Below are 15,546 nucleotides of genomic sequence, written 5' to 3'. Positions count from 1 at the left end.
TACAAAGTATAGAATGAAAATGGAAACTAAAGACATCATAAAACATTAAACATGAAAATGATGATGATAATAATGATGATGATGATGGAATGCAATTAACACTAACAAGAAAAATATATGAATTTGGTTATCAAACTATTCAGAAATAGACATATCTGCATCAAACAGCTTCTCAAAATGTGTGTTTACCATGTTATAATATAAGGAGTCTGAATGTCTTGATGTAATGTTTTCCTTGGAGGATTATGAAAACAATAAAAATTAAATCAGAAATGGGACACACTGGTTACAAGAGGCCACTGCCAGGTATCAAACATGACAAGACACCTGTAGTAAACAGTCCAACAAAATCCTAGTCAGATCAAAAGCCCCAGTTGATGTTGGTCAGTCTCAACTGTCCTGTCACTCCAGTGTAACAACTTCTAATCCATTCCAAGTGTGTGTGTGTGTGTGTGTGTGTGTGTGTGTGTGTGTGTGTGTGTGTGTGTGTGTGTGTGTGTGTGTGTGTTTTCTCATTAAGGCAATAGATAGTTAAATAAATAAATAAATAAACAAAAAAAATATAAATAAATAAATAAATATAAATATAAATAAATATATATAAATATAAATAAATAAATATATATATATATATATATATATATATATATATATATATATATATATATATATATATATATATAAATAATACATCATTCTTAAACTGACAAACTTACTTTAAATTTAGACTTGTATTTACCAAAAACTAAAAGTGAAAAATAAATATGTAAATAAATAAATAAATTAGTCATGATGGTAAAATAAGCTCACAAAAAGCATTATAAAAATTTACCTGGAAAACACCCCATTTAATATCAAATTCTTTCTATTGACAATGTATCTAACATTGCAGCAGTGCTGCACAAATTTCCTACCCTCTAAATTGCTCGTCTTGTTACCTATACATATGAATCCTACAATGATTCACTACACAAAGTTAACAAAATCAATTAAACATATGAATCCTCTATGTGGATCCACATCACAAGACTGACAATGCATTCAGATGTGACTAAGCCACACTTAATGATAATGAAAAGTGAAGAGTATAGAGTACTCGTGGGAAACTTACCCTTTACTTAAATACTAGATAAAAAATGTATATCTGATTTGAAATACTATTTTCTCTTAACCAATGTCTACCAGTCCACAAATAGACTGTATCTTCTAAGATACAGTAATGTTCACAAAATGAAATCTCTATCAATAGGAGGATCACAGCTATTTAAAAAAAAATTGCTTTCACTTAATTTTCACTTAGCTTTCCTTCATAGCTGCTGAGCTTTCAATCACACAAATTTGTACAATGAACTAACCCAACTCTAATTACGCTAATACAGGTTACTCAATGTCATAAGAGAATTGATCAAATATCCATATATAAATATATATATATATATATATATATATATATATATATATATATATATATATATATATATATATATATATATGCAGTCTACTTCCAGGAACATGTTCATTATGATTAAATTCATTTTATAACTGAACTTCATGATTACACAAAAGCATGGTGTCTGTAAAAATTCTAATTCATTTTCTAAGATTTTTCCATCATGGCTAACTTTAAAATAAGTTATTATGAATGAAGTACAGCATTATAATTTCAACAAAGAAATCCCAAAAACTTAAACTGATACAAAATGAGAGTAAATACTTAGTTTCATAAAGTATGATAAACAAAAACTCATCACTATTTCATTTATATCCACATATATTCAGAGAACACACACACACAACCACTCTAATTCAACTTCCTCAATAATTTGTGACAGCCAAGTTGTGGACTTACTCTTCTCAGTCTTTGAAAACAAGTTGAATATGGATTGGAGGATGTGAAGGACATGAAAATATAATACAACAGTAACAACAGTCAATCCAAAGAACAATCCTCATTCAATTAGACACACCGTCCCACTTACCACATTCCACTAACACAAGATAGCAACTAGCAACTCTTTAGCATCCATCACAATGGTTCTTTTGAAAATTTACAAAAGATTACATAGCTATCTTCCCATTTCCATTCATTTCACCTAATCAAACTTTGAGCTACTCTTTTCTTTCTCTTTCCTTACGCACATTCACACACACACACACACACACACACACACACACACACACACACAATGAAAGAAAAGAATAATAAGTAAGTAAGTAAGTAAGTAAGTAAGTAAGTAAGTAGGTAAATAAATAAATAAATAAATAAATAAATAAATAAATAAATAAATAAATTAATTAAAAAAAAAAAAAAATTAATAAAATAAATAAAATAAATAGAAGTAAAAAAAACTTCAGCAAAAATAATAAATGCAACAAATTAAAAATAAATCAAAATAAGCAAAATTTCAATGTTAGCTATTCTTGGAATAACAAAGCCATACCTTAATTCCTTTTGGATCCACTGATCTCGCTGCTCTTTAGAGGTGAACTGACTGCCTCTGCCCTGCTTGGCGTACAGCTCCTTCCGTTTCTGGTCTTTCAAGGACAGCCTAGAAGGAGAAGATTCATATATCAAATGTCTAGCATGCTGTGCAAAGACTTATCCCAATATGTATAAACAATAATCTCTGAAGCTTACCAACTTTATATTTACTCAATTTCCATACTAAACTTTAAGTTTGTCAGGATGACTCAAGCAACTGTTAGGATATTAAATGTCTTGAGGTTTACAAAGTTCCATTGCTCTTACGTACAGTTAACAATGCAGAATACATTTAAACACCTCCCTACATTTCATAAACCCTACAAGGCGAAAAGTCTTCAAATTCCAGTCTCTAATAAAGGGATTGAATATGTTTTTTGCAACCTCATTTTAGCACAAGCCTTAGCTCTGAAATAATCACTGGATTGCTCCATAGTCTGTAGAGATGAATTACTCCAGTAATCAATATACCCTAACCAGTTAGGCAGATGAGTACGTGACATTCATGAACACAAGCAACAGGGAACCACATAGAAGACTAGTTTCCCTATTCCCCATCTTTATTTCTAATAACTTTGAATTAAAGTCATGATTTTTTTTTTTGGAGAGAGAGAGAGAGAGAGAGAGAGAGAGAGAGAGAGAGAGAGAGAGAGAGAGAGAGAGTTGACTGACTTACTCATGCTGAGCTTCTTCCTCTCTTGCTTTGTTCTCCTCATACTTTGGTCTAATGGCTTCCAGTTCTGCTTCTTTTTGGGCAATAGTGGCTCGCAATTTTTGGAGTTCTTTCTCTGCCCTTTCCTTTGATTTGTTGTCACCTTGTACTTCATCTGCTAGATCCTTAATTGTAAATTCCAGCTTTGTCTTTTCCTTTAATAGCTGCTGCTGTTCCATGTTGAATGTGTCTCTCTCTTCTTTGACCTGGATATTTGAAATTGTCAGTCAAAAATTGAAATGACAACAAATAACCTTATTTTTACATTAATAATTTAAAATTTCATATACTTGGCTTTTTCCCTAAGAAGACCTAACAACATTCAAATCCACATTTGCAAGATGAAACTTTTAACATGTAATGACCACACTACTTCAATACTCCTTTGTCTGCTAACTCCACAGCAATACCTTTTTCCAAACACTTTCCAGACTCTTTATTACTTACACAGAATTTAACTTTACACCCAAAGTATTTAAAGTAGTCCTCAATATACTTTTATTCAAGCTCTTTGCTTATCTTCCAGTCATACAATAAATTTGGAACAAAAATTCTCTTTAAACAATAACATTCTTTACTTAAACCATTAGATCTCCCTCTTCTCTAAACTCTCCTCAAACTACAATCTATGGCTCAATTGATGCAGCCTTCCTTCAAATCCACTACTAGCAGAATTTCTTATTCATCCTAGCTATTCTATCCTCAATTCATGCTAATACTGTACTCTTCTTTCTGTCTATTGTTTGAATTATGCACACAATATAAATATTAAAATCACAATTCCATCAGGGTAACTTTAAATTAACAAATTTTAAGAAATTTTTCCATCTACATACACAGCAAGATTCATAATCATCATCACAAAGTCTGTGCAATGATGGTATTCTCTAAAAAAATATCTTTGAAAATATAGTAATGCATTATAAAACATTATAATTTCAGAAAGAAAACATTCCTCTCATACTCACTTGTGATAATTTAGACTTTATTTCTTTCATTTCTTTGGACTGGGTTTTGATTGATTCTTGAGCTTTCTGAAGTTGTTGTCTTAACTGCTCCTGCTCAGCACCAGAATTTTTGCGCTGGTTTTCCATCTGTAAAATGAAGTAAAGAAAAATAAATAACTGAGCAATTAGAAAAAAAAAAAAAAAAAAAAAAAAAAAAAAAACTAAATGAACCAATGTTAATGTTTCTGATATTGAAGTATTAGTTAGTTTATATAGTTCACATCAACCAATAATGAAAAGACTCCTATGATTTTTATGTACAATAACAGTGGTTGCTGTTTCGTGAGGGACATTTAAATTCCTGCAAAAGTTGAGAAGAGCCACGCAACTTATATCCCTAAAATAAATGTTTACCCTTACCATAAACTTCCGCCATCCACCCACACCCCTACCTCTAAACTTTCCTGCATCAACACCCAATAAATAAAAAGAAAGACATGTGCTTCAGACTTACATCATCCAGCTTCTTCCTTGTTTCTTTCAGCTCACGGTCATGAATAGTGTATTCAAGTGCTCTGCGCATTTTGTCATACTTCTGGTATTCCTTCAGCTCTTCTTTCTCCTCTTCCAATGTCTTCAATCTATCTTCAATTGTCCGAAGGAATTCTTCAATCTTTTCCCTTTTACTTTGTGTTTCTGTAAATTATATCACTTAAAAGTATACTCAGGTATAAGGAACAATAAACTTTACTTTAAATATGATCAAGGTAAACCATATAAGGCTTAATTGATAAGGCCACTCAATAGAAAGTGGTGATCAGGAAACAACTTATCTTGTTTACATGAAAAGCCTTCTCCAAGTCTCAAATATGATACAAATTTGTAATTTTAATTGAATAATGAGAGCAAGAGGTTCTAAAGTAGTAATACTATGTCATGAACAACATAGTTATATAAATGTTGCAACAGATGACCTTTAACAAGTCATTTAAGGCCCAGTCCAGATGACATGATGATGATGGATACAAACAATATGAGAAGTAACCCACCTTTGAGAATTACTTTGGATTCTTCTCTCCTCTCATCATACACTCTGGTTCCTGCCACTTCTCTTAACAACTTCAGCCTCTGTGAATCAGGGGCTGTGGCCATCTGATTAATTTTACCCTGTGGAAAGAAATTTGAACTCTTTAAAAACTTCACTTCAACAAAGAAACCAAATTTTATTTCTCCATAGTCTTGTGGTTCACAAATACATGCAATGTAAAGTTTCCGTCTTCTCCATTTGCTATTGCTGTTATACTAAATCATTATTCCTCAAGACATACAGACAACACAAGGAACACATACCTGTTTTACAATGTAGTATGGATTAGATCTAGAGAATCCAGCTGACTCAAGTAAATTCATGACATCTAATTTTGTTACAGCTTTTCTGTTAAGAAAATACTGATCTTTTTTGGCACCAATAACTCTTCGCAGGCACACTTCATTTTTGTCAATCTGTAAACACAACCATATACATACATACAGTTAGCGATATTGCATAGAAACTGAATCCCATCATACTCTTAAAAATATACCAGAAATGGTATATTGGGACCACGAGATAATCAATCCTCATTCTTGAAAGTGTGACACTATAAAGGACAGTAATACCAATGAAGACAAGAAAAGCAGCATATCATTTATATTCATCAACAATCTTCTTCATACTTGCATCAAAGAAAACCAATACAAATAATAAATAATAGTTATCTACTGGGACTGAATCAAAGAAAATAATGATGGGGTTCTCCTAATGTAGTATGATTCACAATGTAAGAGAGAGAGAGAGAGAGAGAGAGAGAGAGAGAGAGAGAGAGAGAGAGAGAGAGAGAGAGAGAGAGAGATTCCACCATAATATATTACTGTATGAGTAAAACAAAGTGACAAAGTATTCATATCCAACATACCGGTATCCTGCCATCTGCATTGTCAAAGATTATCTCCACGAATGCAGATATGACTCGTGGGCCAGTACCCTCATGGAGAAGGGCCTGGCGCTGCTCTGCCCTGAGGTGGTTGAATTCATCACTAAGAACAAACTGAATGGCTGAAATAAAACAATGGAAAAGTATAAGCTTAAAATACTCTGAAAATTGTACTTCAGCCTACTTTTATTAAATTACCACACTGAAATAACAGCATTACTGTAAAATATGTCAATATTACCACTGGTTGAAAACTAATCATAGTAATGAAAACTAAGTAGCAAATAATCTGAGGAAAATAAGAATATATATATATCTTACCATAGAAGAAGTTGCTTTTGCCAGAGCCATTCCGACCAACTGTTGAAATAATGAGTTCATTAGGTATTAATATATCTAAAAGCAACTGAGATAAAAGATATGCCATTCAATCATATATCATTCCTCCCATACAGTGAAGCTGATTTTAACGAGGCAAAAAGGACAAAGGTAAGAAGATACACACCAACTACATTGTGACGTGGATCAAAAGGATCTATAACAGTCTGTTCACGGTAACTCTTGAAACCTTGAATAATAATCTGAAATATAAATACATGCTTTTAAGTTTGGAACTAAATTTTACTTAACACTACATCAGAGAGAGAGAGAGAGAGAGAGAGATACAACACTTCCTACTCTAATTCTGAGTTTTTACATCCTGTATCAGTCTTGATTGGACTAATAGTGATTTGCCTGTTATCTGAAGTGTGTGTGTGTGTGTGTGTATATATATATATATATATATATATATATATATATATATATATATATATATATATATATATATATATATATCCCTAACGCGGGTTTCCCTAAAGCGGTTTTACGTGACATAATATAAAAAAGCCATTTTAGCCCTTAACGCATTTCTGCTTCCCTAACGTGCAGCACTGATGTGCACGCCACACCCACGCACACTCCCACCACCACACGCATTATTTATTCCTCACCCTGCCCTCGCTGCATTGAGTTCTTCCCTTGCTTCAGAGAAGATAATATGCCGTACTTCAAGTTTTCTGTGAACGACCCTCGTCGCAAGAGGGTGGTCATGACTTTACAAGAGAAGGGGAAAGTGCTGGACTTACTAGCACAAGGCAAGATCATTAAGGTCGCAAGGCAATTCAAGGTCAACGAGTCAATGATCAGGACCATTCGCCTTAATTAACCTTACTATACAGTAGTATCATGTTGGTATAAATCCTTAACTAGTAGTAAGTCTAGCTATTCTCTCTGAGTACTGCAAGGTAAGTTTTTTGGTGGAGGAACTTCAAATATTGGGGGCTCTGGTACCAGTTGGAATTTTCTCCATAGGAATCCGTTATTATTTGATGCTTCCCTAACGCGATTTTCCCTAACACGGCACATCTACAGTACATATTACCCGCGTTAGGGAAATCAGTTGTGTATATATATACAACAATGAGTAAATTCATAATGCACTAAACACTTGTGTAATTCAACATTTAATAACAACAATTACTGCTACAATTGCCTACATTAACTGTCGGCAATCTATTATGCAACTATGACATAACTTAACCATTCATCAATTAGGATGCAACCTATGTTAGTATTTTAATCTTTTAAAAGCCAAATAACCCCATCAAATGATATTCATACCCCATAACAAAACACATTGTAACTGATGTGGAGAAAAAAAAAAAAAAAAAAAAAAAAAAACTGCTTCATATCGGGATGTCATTTGACAGATAACCCAATGACTTCTGATTTTATCCAATATTTAGAATATATATGCAATGACTGATACATATTGACATAAATTAGTTTAGTGTTAACCAATGACTTTTCCAGACAGCCAAGCTCGTTTCTTATGCTGTCTTGCCATAATTTCCTTACATTTATTTTCTATGCAGTTACTTTAGATTAAGAATGGGTTCAGATTAGGTTAAGGTGAGGTGAGGTGAGGTGAGGTGAGGTGAGGTGAGGTGAAGTGAGGTTAGGCTAGGCTAGGCTAGGCTAGTCTAGTTACATTAATAATTAGGTTACGTTAAACAACTAATTTATTTTTTCTGATAGTTTTTTGGTCTTGATCAACTCCAGAACATTGGGAAATTGTTTTTGGAGGGAGGGAGGGAGGGAGGGAGTAGTGATAGACAGGTTTTAGGAGTAGTGATAGACAGGACTATGAAATTTTCAAAGCAATGTTTAGAAGCAAGAAATAGGGCAAATAGGATCCTGGGTTTTATAAATAGAAATGTTAGTTATAAAAGTAAGGAAGTGGTGCGTAGCTTATATAATTCCTATGTTAGGCCCCATTTAGAGTATTGCATACAGGCCTGGTCACCCCACTATAGGCAGGATATCAACATGTTAGAAGCAGTTCAGAGAAGAGCAACTAGGATGATACCAGCATTAAAGCGCCTGGAGTATAGAGATAGATTAAAGGAATTAAACATGTTTTCATTTGAGAGGAGATGTATAAGAGGGATATGATAGAGTTATTTAAAATGTTCTCAGATACAAACTACATAGATGTGAGATCTTTCTTTACCTTAGAGGAGGGAAATAGGACTAGAAATCATGGCAGGAAGATTAGAAAGCAAGGCTGCAGGTTAGATATAAGAAAATATTTCTTTAGTCATAGGGTGGTAGACTTCTGGAATGCATTGCCAGAGACGGTTGTAAATAGCACTAGTTTGACAATGTTTAAAAACAGATTAGATAAGCACTTAAATTTATTAGATTTATAATTATGTATAGCACTGCATGATAGTTTTTATAAGAAATTTACTATAGTTAAACAAGACATGATCCCCATGTATGGGGACCACAAATTGTAGAGGATTTCGCTGCAGGACTTAGCCCTGTTAATGGGCCAAATATTTAGAATTAGTATATAATGTATTGTGTACTTGTAAGTGTATCTTTAAGTACTGATGACGAGGTCGCTGTGCGACTGATACAGGATAACTTAGATGGGCCCTGGTGGCCCTTTGTTATCCTATTATTTATGTTATGTTATGTTATGTTATGAGGGAGGGAGAGGGGGAGGGAGGGAGAGAGAGAGAGAGAGAGAGAGAGAGAGAGAGAGAGAGAGAGAGAGAGAGAGAGAGAGAGAGAGAGAGAGAGAGATTACTGACGAGTAAAATACATGGTAAAAACCTACCAGACAAACAGTTTCATTCAGAAGTGAGAGTATGGTGAAAGAGTAAACATTTAGCACAACCAGAAAAAAAAGTTGTCCAAATTTGATTTCAAGTATAATGCTAATTTTTTATGGTAAAACTGTAGGGTTGAACCTCCCCCTTTTCCTCCATCCCACCCCCACCAACCCTCCCCAACAAGCTTGGGGGCCTGTGGGGAATCAGGTTTTTTTTTTAGGGGGAGACATAAAAGAGCAATAAATGGACTTTGAAAATCAAGGGAAATTACCCTAGAATAAAAAAAATTTGGGGTAAAATTTGCTTCAAGCAATATGCTAGAATCATATACCTAACCTAACCGGGGGACTGCGTCCCCATGGACTCCCCCCCGCTAACTAGGGGGACTGCGCCCACCCTGGATCCCCCTAAGGACCTAACCTAAGCTTATTAACCTAACCTAACGTAACCTAACCGGGGATGGGGATGTTGCACCCCCACGGACCCCACCCTAAGGTTACTAACCTAACCTAACCTAACGGGGGGCTGCCATTACCTAACTTAACCGTGGGCTGCTCCCCACCCTCCTGCATCCCTCTAAGGTTACTGACCTGACCTAACCTAACTTATATCCTTGGCTAGTAACCTGGCCAAGCGATAGTAACCTAGCCACGCAATAACAGTAAAGTACCTAGGGAAATTTCCCTAGATTGAAAAAATGCATTTATTGCTCTTTTATACCTCCTCCCCCAAAAAACTCCCGATATGATGATAATAAAATAAGACAGTCATCAATGTGACTTACGTTTACGGTTGATGTGGAGATTTTAGAAAATACGTAATAATAACAAACTTACCAAACTGATTGGCAGATGTATTATCACGTGATTTGACGACGTCACTCTCCAGCTGCGCGCGCCACACACTTAACAACACACGAACACACGCATTAATTTGTGTAGCTTCACTCGGAAGGGATGATTGTGGACTTTGTTTCTGGAGGCGGCGCGCTATTAATTTAATAACTACGGCCTTACAAAAGCCTTCCCCACATTGAAAACATCACAGACATGTTCTATAGAAAGTACTCTATCACGTTGCAATGTGTTTTTAATGAATAGAGAGGAGGTCCAACCCTGCAGATATACGCGGCACTGTCCCCGAGAAGCCGTCCCGCGCGCTTGCCTCCATTCCTGGCTCCCTCTTCGCAGCTCCTCCACCCAGCTGATTTGAGAGAGAGAGAGAGAGAGAGAGAGAGAGAGAGAGAGAGAGAGAGAGAGAGACTTTGTTGTCGAGTGACAGCAGACATTTGTGTGTGTGTGTGTGTGTGTGTGTGTGTGTGTGTGTGTGTGTGTGTGTGTGTGTAATTCACCTCGGTCGTCTGCTGGTCACCCAGCCAGTCTTTTCCATTACGGAGCGAGCTCAGAGCTCATAGACCGATCTTCGGGTAGGACTGAGACCACAACACTCCACACACCGGGAAAGCGAAGCCACATCCCCTCGAGTTACATCCCGTACCTATTTACTGCTAGGTGAACAGAGGCCACACATTAAGAGGCTTGCCCATTTTGCCTCGCCGCTTACCGGCGTGTGTGTGATATAACTGATAAAGTTTTTCCTTCTCTCCTTATTCATTATCATATGCTCTCTCTCTCTCTCTCTCTCTCTCTCTCTCTGACCAATAGCATGGCTTCATATATGTGACGTCAATTCAGCTGGGTGGAGGAGCTGCTAAGGGGGAGCCGGGCATGGAGGCAAGCGCGCGGGACGGCTTCTCGGGGACAGTGCCAATAAAACTAATTAAATAAAGGTAAATAAATTAATAGAAAGTGGTAAAAAATTCGATTATGAATTAATGGGAGTAATGTTAATAGAAGGAATAAAAAATAAATGACTAAGTGATGAGAGAAATGTTACTAGTTAGTTAGGTTAGGTATGGTTTGGACACGTTTGATTTAGAACTATGTTCCATGACCTAAGGTGACCACTGTCCTTCCAACAATCATGACTATGAGTTTACATGGCATTTCCCAGAGCAGTGGCACCATCACCACCACCGAGTGTCAAGCAGCAGTGGGAGGCAAGCCCGGGCCTCGGATGGCGCCAATGGCTTACTCCTGCTGTGCCGTGGCCAGACCCTCCTCACTTTACCACCGCTGTGCTAAACAAACCAACATATGTACTTACTTGTCTAATATACATGGTGAGTCTCCTCCTTCTTAGGCACCATAATTTCACACATGAATGACATACTATCAATACCGCTACGTATCAGCGAGCATTTCTGCAGCCACCGGGATAAGCGTCCCAGGGAGCGAAAATGGCGGTAAGATAATATAAGCGGCAAAGTTCCCGCCAAGACTTAAGCGTAGAATGAGGATAAAAACAAATAAGCATCGTATTTTGCACATTAAAGGAATCAAACTTTTATAGCTTATCCCTTAAAGGTATCCAGTATCTTGGTTTCTTCCCTCCAATGGCAAATCTATGGCGCTTATGAATCAATAGCATTTGCCTCTGTGCCTTTGTTGTTTATTGATTACTTGCCCTTGGTTTGATTTTCAATGAAGATTGTATCCCGAAACTCATGTTAGCCACAAAAAATATAGAATAAATCATATTAGGTCAACATATTGTAGTAATCTATATAAACGCCCAAATTAACGGAGACAAGACAAGCACACTGTCATTCAGTTTGATCAACGAACACAATTAAGCATTAAACCTATCTATTGTCATGGTAAATCAGCAAATTACAGGCGTCATTCTTGCAGCTGGTTTTGAGGAACTACAGGATAACAAAGGAAAGCGGGAAATCTCTCTCTCTCTCTCTCTCTCTCTTATATTCCTTGCTTTGAACTCTTTGACCCTATCCTGCTTTCTTCGTTGGTTAGCTTTTATATTTGCCCGCTAATCAGCGTGGATCAGCTTGTCACCCCTGAATCCATTCAGAGCATCCAAATTGTCCTATAAAATATTCAGATGGAAAAAAAATAAAACATTTATCTTATGCATCTTCCTTGCGGCATTCATAGATCTTTCTAGGGCCTACCTTGGCTATTAATCCATGCTCCAGAGTAACCCTGCCGAACATTTAAATGATGGCCGAGGTGATATGCTTCGTATGCAACACTGAAAATTATTAGTGACATAGGCTCGAAGATTAACCGTCTTTTATAAGGAGAGAAAAGGTAATCATTCAAAATTATAAGCAAATGAGTAAATAAAGAAGCTTGGATGCGTTTACACCAAGCGAATCAAATCGATTCAATTTATGAATAATCATTTGAATCGAGTCATTTTGAATCTGCATACTGTAGTTCCAACCAAGGAGCCTTGTATATTCATTGGTTTCAACCGACTGAATCTCAACACATCTGATTCACATAATTCAGATGATTCAGGACCAAGGCAGCCTTCGGAAGTATGGACGCATTAGCTTTTGCAGAACCAGTGTTACAGTGGCTGAGGAAGCTTAGGCGTGGGCGTCGGCAACGAATATGGGTGCATGCAATTAATTCTGGAAGACGTAAATTTGGGAGCTTTGAACATTTGTTCCCAGATTTGGTCAATAATCTGACGAGGTTTTAGGATTTCTTTAGGATAACCACAGAATAGTTTAAGATGCACCATAGGCATTTTGCAGAAGCCATGTCAGTTCGTGACACTCTGAGAGAATACTTTGTCTCGCTAGGTGGAGCTCTCGAGTAGTAGGACAGAATGATCCACTAATACATACATTCACCGCGGAAGAAATGGGCGCACGAGTTGATACTGTTGCGAAGGTGTATTGCAGCAGCCTCCCAGATATGTACGTGTGCCTGTGTGAGTGTGGAGCAGCGTCATAAGAGAGTACATATGGGTAGTACACATGAGTACATATGTGCAGACTTTAGCTAAAGGGTGAGCGAGGTGTTGGTTGCTCGTGTTTATGAAACTGTCACACCTTAATGGAAGGAACGCTGAGCTAGGCCTCCATGACGGAGGAGATGTGACCCCAGAGGTCACGGGGAGATAAGAGTGTGTGTGTGTGTGTGTGTATGGGTGAGGGCACTGGCCAGCCCTGGGATAATTGTCATACGGTACCGTGTAAATAAATGCATGCATGTGTGAATTGCTTGTAGCCAGCATTATCAGGGATATATTGGTAATTAGCAGTTAAGCTGAAATAGACTTGTAAGGACATTGCCTGGCAGGTGCGACGGCACAGGAGGCGTGGTTTGTGGGGCACTGTGTGGCACCGTCCGACGAGGACAGAGGACAGGAGGGTAGCGAGAGACCTCGAGGGAACAAGTCGTACTCTGGGGAGCAGTCAGAGAGTGAACGAGAGACGGAGAGACAGTGAAGTGCCTGACGAACTAACAAAGTGTTACCCGTACTTTGCTGCCGCCCCCTGCCCTGCCCCGTCCTGTGTGCCGCCGCCACCTGTTCCGGTGACTCGTGTATAGTTGCTGTAATATAGAGAAATAAGGAAGAAGTGTTTCCTTCTCCCCACTCTGTGTGACTGAGCTGAGTGAGAGTGGGTGCTATAGCAGCAGACAGCCAGGCCTGAGAGAGCGATCTGCCCGCCTCTCCACCCAGGTAAAGTCCTTCTCCCGCAACACACACGCCCCGAATCCCGAGAAGATTGTGAGGCGTCCCCTCCCTGAAGAAGCTGAAGGAGGGTCGCAGCAATACATATTATAACATCTATATCTACTCTTTATTTAGGCTCAACGGTATGCGAAGGATATTGAAATAAATACAGCTATGTTAATTCTGTTATTTTGTCATATACTTTGTGACGGGACATACGGTACATTATTTAGTGAACGAAATCAGAGGCACGCACAGGGGGTAATATAAGAAAGTTTACACCCTTCCCTATTCTGGCTGGTGTCTGACTGATTGACGATTACGTTATGTCACGCATTTCAAAGAAAGACAATACACCATAGTTGCCTATTGAAAATGTAAAACCATGTTCATAAAGCTTTCTGTTGTCATTAGTTTTAAAAATATGCAGAATAATATTGTCTATACAGTAATGTGTAAGATGAATCGCGTTGATTCTTCATGAATCAAATCGATTCGATTCAACTGGTGTAAACGCACCTTTTTTATTTTTTAAAGGCTGGACAGTGTTAATACTGAACTTATTCTTCAGAAAATGTGATGGATTTCATTTCATAAGCAAAGTTTTACTTTTTTTCTTTTCTCAAATACAAACTCTCACATTTATTATTTGTACTTATGGTTGCTGGCCATATTCTAATATTTTTTCTACCTGTCTACAAATTAGTGATATCTTATTCAATGGATCTGTCATTGGGTGAATACGGTCTTCTTATAGATTCCCTCTTTATTTCCATCTCTTACCTGTTAATTCTGACTCTCACCTGGTTTGGTATCCCCCTTTACAATGGCATACTAGGGCAATATGAGTTAGGGCTTAACCAGAGATAGTAAGGAAATACCACAAACCTACTGGCACACCAAATTCTGTATATGAAATAGCAAGTGAACACAGCAATTTGAATAACTGATTTATGAGCAATTACAGGATTTGAAATAATAACCTTATTTGACATTCGTATAAAAGTGAACCTAAACTTCCATGTAAAGCAGAATTGAATGACTCGACTGACTCCAAAGCAACATCATCATCAGGAAGGGATTCCAAGCACCAACACATCAAAGTGAGAAGAAACGTCATCGATACCATTCTAGCTCTCACCACTCTGGCTAATTATTACTACATAGTCTATGTGGGAATGACGAGTCACTGTGATCTCAGATCAAGTTATCAAACACACACACACACACACATGCTTCAGTTATTGAATAAATAAATATATAAAAATGTTCAGTAAAATGCATTTATAATTCTTTTCTTGTTATTACTTAGACAGATGAAGGGATAAATTACTTGTAAGACGTGAAAAGGATAGAATAACCTGTGTAACATGGTAGGATGGTATGTTAAGGAGAGCCAAGGTGGATAGTGTGTGCTTGGGTGACTGTAGGCTTGGGAGGGAAAATCATCGTGCCGAGCGCCTAATTTAATTGAGAGGAGGAACTTTATAAGAAGATATATTGGAGTTAAGTGCATGATAGTATTATTAGCATTAAGTGTACTACAACATGTATAAGGCAGAATAGAGTAAAGAAAGAAAGTATTTAGCATGGTGTGAACTGGCACCTGGGGCAGTGGATGAGTGTGGTCAGGGAAGGACAAACTGCTGGTAAAAGAGATGGCATTCTCTCCTCTGGATCTTGGCGAGATGTGGACGCGTGGCGGCGAGCGGGG

At 37.2% G+C, this 15,546-nt stretch overlaps 1 protein-coding gene and 1 long non-coding RNA gene across 3 annotated transcripts in view; one reads left to right on the top strand and one right to left on the bottom strand.

The window, feature by feature from the left end:
* The window catches only part of LOC123514724 (structural maintenance of chromosomes protein 3-like), a 28,872-nt gene extending 17,270 nt beyond the window's left edge, over nt 1–11,602 (bottom strand). For both annotated transcript variants that reach the window (XM_045272800.1, XM_045272799.1), the window contains exons 1-10: nt 11,445–11,602; nt 6,620–6,695; nt 6,436–6,474; nt 6,097–6,236; nt 5,492–5,644; nt 5,191–5,308; nt 4,656–4,837; nt 4,163–4,288; nt 3,159–3,400; nt 2,442–2,549 (exon numbers count right to left, since the gene is read on the bottom strand). In XM_045272800.1, the coding sequence (XP_045128735.1) occupies nt 2,442–2,549; nt 3,159–3,400; nt 4,163–4,288; nt 4,656–4,837; nt 5,191–5,308; nt 5,492–5,644; nt 6,097–6,236; nt 6,436–6,474; nt 6,620–6,695; nt 11,445–11,459 (1,199 nt within the window). In that variant the 5' untranslated portion in view covers nt 11,460–11,602. The remainder of the gene's footprint in view (nt 1–2,441; nt 2,550–3,158; nt 3,401–4,162; nt 4,289–4,655; nt 4,838–5,190; nt 5,309–5,491; nt 5,645–6,096; nt 6,237–6,435; nt 6,475–6,619; nt 6,696–11,444) is intronic.
* Nucleotides 11,603–12,936: 1,334 nt separating this feature from the next.
* On the top strand, nt 12,937–13,731 carry LOC123515078. Its single transcript, XR_006677767.1, has 2 exons — nt 12,937–13,068; nt 13,454–13,731. It is a non-coding gene; the product is annotated as an uncharacterized LOC123515078 (long non-coding RNA).
* The last annotated feature ends 1,815 nt before the right edge of the window (nt 13,732–15,546 follow it).

Source organism: Portunus trituberculatus, chromosome 38 (genome assembly GCF_017591435.1).
Source record: "Portunus trituberculatus isolate SZX2019 chromosome 38, ASM1759143v1, whole genome shotgun sequence".
Lineage (NCBI taxonomy): Eukaryota > Metazoa > Arthropoda > Malacostraca > Decapoda > Portunidae > Portunus > Portunus trituberculatus.
The sequence above is the reverse complement of the archived record's forward strand: the minus strand, read 5'-3'. Positions and strand labels throughout refer to the sequence as shown.